We start from the raw sequence: 4499 nt of genomic DNA on the forward strand, positions 1-4499 counted from the left end.
AGCTACCCTAAGTGCTTTAGTTAAGCTCTAAAGCATTGACATTTTGCTCAGCTGGCATGCGTGGCTTCCTTTTTGCTCCTTACACTTCAATACAGACATACTCTCCTTCCCCAATGTACCCTCAAAGCCATTTTATTTTCAGTGAGGTAATTTAAGAATTCTCTAGTTGGTGAAGGTTACCTGAACTTCTCCAGCATCTCCAGGACCAGCTCCCAGACGTGAGGCAGCATTTCTTTTTAGCAGCTGAAGGAGAAATAACATTCAAGAAAGAAAAATCAGTTATGCTTAAGAGTAGTTCTGCCATCAGTCATCATTTAAATGAGTACCATGCAGAATAAACACAGATCAGAAGTCTGCGTTTGTTAGAAAACTGTTGTATTTTCAAGGAAAAATCACTTTGTGCCACACAAAACCAATACTGACTTACAAGTAGTAAAACAAGAACAGACTGAATAGCCACAGTTGTATCATTATATTTCCATTTTCTACATACACATGTAGTACTGACATTCATTAAAATTCTACCTTTTTAAGCAGATCTCTGGCTTCTTGTGTGAGGTAGGGAGGCAAGTTGAGTTTACACTTGAGAATCTTGTCAATTGTTTTCTTTCTGTTCTCCCCAGTGAAAGGAGGCTAGAAAGCACCATTGTAGTGGGAGGAAAAATAGGACTGGTTCAGGTCTCTCATTTGTGTACACAGAACTCACTTCAATAATTTATAAAGCAGGTGAAATTGCTGCAAATGGGACTTCCAAAAAACTGTTTGGATGAGAGCAGCTCATGAATGTAGTCAGCATAAGTGTAGCAGTATCTTAGTTATATTTCTTACTTGCAGGTTGTGTGTGTATATATATACACACCAATATATAGGTATTTATACATGCATCCAAATTAGAATAGGTAACTACAAAGGCTACAAAGAGAAATACATGCAATTATAACTGTGCACCTACTGCTCCAGTCAGCATGTCATACATTAATGCCCCCAAACTCCACCAGTCCACAGCACGATTATGACCACTCCTCATCAAAATTTCAGGGGCCCTACAATCAGAAAAATTGAAAATATGAACAAATTTTAACAAGCTTAATACTAATTCTGACCATTACTTTTCAAATAAAACCACATTTATCAAGTAAAATTTGTGACTGAACATATGAACCACCAGTTAAAAAAGGCAAAATTTAGCCATTACCCCCAGACCAGAGTTATACTTTTCTGTTTCACTGTGCAGCTCACATGTATTCAATTGTCCCACAGAACGTGTGTGTGACTGTTCCATCGTGAATAGATTCTTTACACAATCCAAAGTCAGTCAATTTTACATGACCTGAAATTAAACATATAAAATTTAAGACTTGCCAGAATTCTGACATTTGTAGAAGTAACATTAAAAAAAAAACAGGAATTTTTAACATGGATATGTAATAACTCTAAACTACTTCCAGATATCTTCAGCTGTCTGACAAAGCCATACAGCTATGAACAGATAAATCCTCTGCATTACACCTGCATGAGGAAGTCTTGCCACTTGGAAGAGAAACAAGACAAACTACCAAAACTTATTCATGTACAGGCCAAACGTATTTAAGGATTGTGGAACATCATTCAGATGAGAAAGCAGCTATCAAAACTTGCCAGGATTCTGCCATTTGTAGAAGTAACATTAAAAAAACACAGGAATTTTTAACATGAATATGTAATAACTCTAAACTACTCCCAGATATCTTCAATTGTCTGACAAAGCCATAGAGCTATGAACAGAATGAGGTAATCACTTAACAGATAAATCCTCTGCATTACACCTGCATGAGGAAGTCTTGCCACTTGGAAGAGAAACAAGACAAACTACCAAAACTTATTCATGTACAGGCCAAACGTATTTAAGGATTGTGGAACATCATTCAGATGAGAAAGCAGCTATCAAATTTTACTGCTTGCTTCAAAGTTCAGAGGAGAGCCTTCAACAAATTGTAAAGTGCTCTGAATAGTTCAGTACAAAGATCTAGTCTAAGTGACTAGGTTGTTTCAGATAAGGTGAAAATACAGGATGGTGCAGATGGCCAGACTGATCGGTGTCATACAGTCAACAGTGCATGCAGGAATTGCTACTGCTGTCAGGTGAAGTGTCAACAGCTAGAGCAGCCATTTCAGCTACAGATGATTTGGCATCCCACCTAAATTCCCTTTCCTGACATCCCCATTACTAAAATGTCACTGAGGCTACACTGAAGACGCAGATCTTTATGTACTTCACAATGACCCAGCACAAGAAAAATGTCAGAGCTGCAGAAATAGCAAGTCAGCCATTCAACCAACACCTCTGTCTGTGCACATGGAGCTGGGAGCTTGCTGTGGCCTGTGAAAGCTGAAGAAGCTGTGTCTAAGGGCCAGCAATTAGCTTTGGCAGTTCTTGAGTTACATCAAGAGTGACAAAGAACATGCCACTGTTCTAAGGAAATTCACATAATCACATAAGAGCAAAGTGTTGTGACCTTTGAAGAATTGTTTTCAAGTAACTGGCAACGTAACTGTTACTACATTTTTACCTTGATGATTAAGCATGATATTTTCAGGCTTCAGATCACGGTAGATAATTCCTTTTTGATGCAAGTGCCCCAGTGCCATTGAGATTTCTGCCAAGTAAAAGCTGAAAGGAAACATATGCCACAAAATTAGACACAGTCAATCACACACAGCATCTTAAGCACCAAAACTATTACGTACACAGCAACAGTTTCTTGAAAGTATTGTTAGAAGTGTATGAGAGAATAAATTGGAGAAACAATTATGCCTTTGAGGTTGGTTTGCCAAAAGGCACAGACTTCAAAATTAACTGCAAAATGACACCATTAGCATTCAGTAGCTATCTTATAATGAATACATTTGGAGGAATCTGAATTTGCCAGGTAGTGGTTAAAACATGCTTCAAAGTGTATTACCATGTCTAGGTGGTAAAGCTGAAGGAATCAACCACCAGGAGGCTAAGGAGCACCCAGAGCAATATATGTGAACAGTGCTACAGCCCGAGGTACAGCCAGGCTTTTCTAGGGCATCACCAGTGTGCACTGTGAGCAGATACAACTGTATTCAGTGGTGTGAAGCCTGACCAATAAGGGACAATCTCAACTTCTTTCTGTGTAGAATATCACAACTCAAAAGGCATTTTCTCCTTCATTGGCATAACTGCCTTTGTCACGTCACACACCTGATTGTTAGAATGCAGCCATTACAGTGACTTGGAAATTCTGTAACTGGCTGGTAAAACTGCAGGTGGATCAAGAACAAAAAAGATTTGCATTTACAATAAATCTTTAACAGTCTTTTCTCCAACACCCAAAACATCCCCTTTACCACAACCCTATGGATTATGGCCTCACACACCAAAGAGCAACAGGCCCTCTCCTGTGGTAAGACTGGCACAAACTGGTAAGTACAGAAAACATATGTCTTCCCAAAACCCAGTTAACTGCTCTTTTCACTGGACTATGAAATCAGTGTGTGGTTATATATAGTTTCTGAAGTCAGAGTATGCAGTTTAAGCGTTCAAAAAATAATCCCACAACTATTAATTTACCAAAATAGTTTCACTTACCAAGCCGTGTCTTCCATAAATATCCCTTCTCTCTCTAACTGCATAAATAATTCTCCTCCTGTCATGAGATTATACTCTATTAGACTCATTTTTAGTCAGTCAAAAGTCTATTTTCTAGAACAATAAGCAACAGGTATTCTGTCCTGCTCTCAAAAAAGCTGTTTCATAAAAAAACAGAGAACTTATTATCCTGTTGTTATTCTCAGAATTCTAGCAAGCTAAAGGAAAGTTAAAAGAAATCAAAAGAGCATACTGAAAAAACAAACAGCATTTCTATCCCTGTTTTCTCTCTTGTTATAGCCTGAGCAAACTGCATCTAATCTGTGTCTGTTTCCATATCTGTGAAATAAAAATAACACTTGCATCACAAAGAACCTAGAAGGACTAAAACCTCAAGTATTCTGTATGACTGCACAGATCTAAGTGTAACATACAGGAATTACAAACCTGATGGAAGAGAAGGAATAAAAACCCCTCCTCTCCTTTACTGTCAGGAAAAATAACATTTCTGTTTTGTTCATCTTTACCCTATTGAATTAGAAGGCTTATTTCATGTTATTCTACATATATTGAATAGTAACCTATTTTACATTTCTAAAACACCATGCCTTTTATCAGTAGAGTAAGAGACCCATATTCTCAGTTAGGTAAGGCACCAAGGAGCAGGTAAGTGAGTTTTATCTACTGACCGCTGAGATACTCAAGGATGAGGTAGAGTTTTCCACCGGTCTGAAAGGCATAAATTAAGTCTACAATGAAGGGATGTTTCACTTCCTCCAGTATATTCCGCTCTGCTTTTGTATGAGCTGTATCCTTTGCATTCCTTACAATCATTGCCTACAAAAAGCAGAGATAGGTGAGCACAAGAACATGCAAAACAAGGCAGACTTTGATATTTAGTTCA

The 4499-nt window shown here is 38.0% G+C and overlaps 1 protein-coding gene across 1 annotated transcript in view; it reads right to left on the reverse strand.

The window, feature by feature from the left end:
* The window catches only part of RPS6KB1 (ribosomal protein S6 kinase, 70kDa, polypeptide 1), a gene marked incomplete at its 5' end in the record, with an annotated part of 9387 nt that extends 4955 nt beyond the window's left edge, over positions 1-4432 (reverse strand). Inside the window, 7 exons of the mRNA XM_008941623.1 lie at positions 181-243; positions 526-633; positions 953-1043; positions 1240-1330; positions 2550-2650; positions 3596-3653; positions 4285-4432. Of these exons, the coding sequence (XP_008939871.1) occupies positions 181-243; positions 526-633; positions 953-1043; positions 1240-1330; positions 2550-2650; positions 3596-3653; positions 4285-4432 (660 nt within the window). The remainder of the gene's footprint in view (positions 1-180; positions 244-525; positions 634-952; positions 1044-1239; positions 1331-2549; positions 2651-3595; positions 3654-4284) is intronic.
* Positions 4433-4499: the final 67 nt, after the last annotated feature.

The sequence above is a fragment of the Merops nubicus genome, unplaced genomic scaffold (assembly GCF_000691845.1).
Source record: "Merops nubicus isolate BGI_N331 unplaced genomic scaffold, ASM69184v1 scaffold2976, whole genome shotgun sequence".
NCBI classification, from domain to species: domain Eukaryota; kingdom Metazoa; phylum Chordata; class Aves; order Coraciiformes; family Meropidae; genus Merops; species Merops nubicus.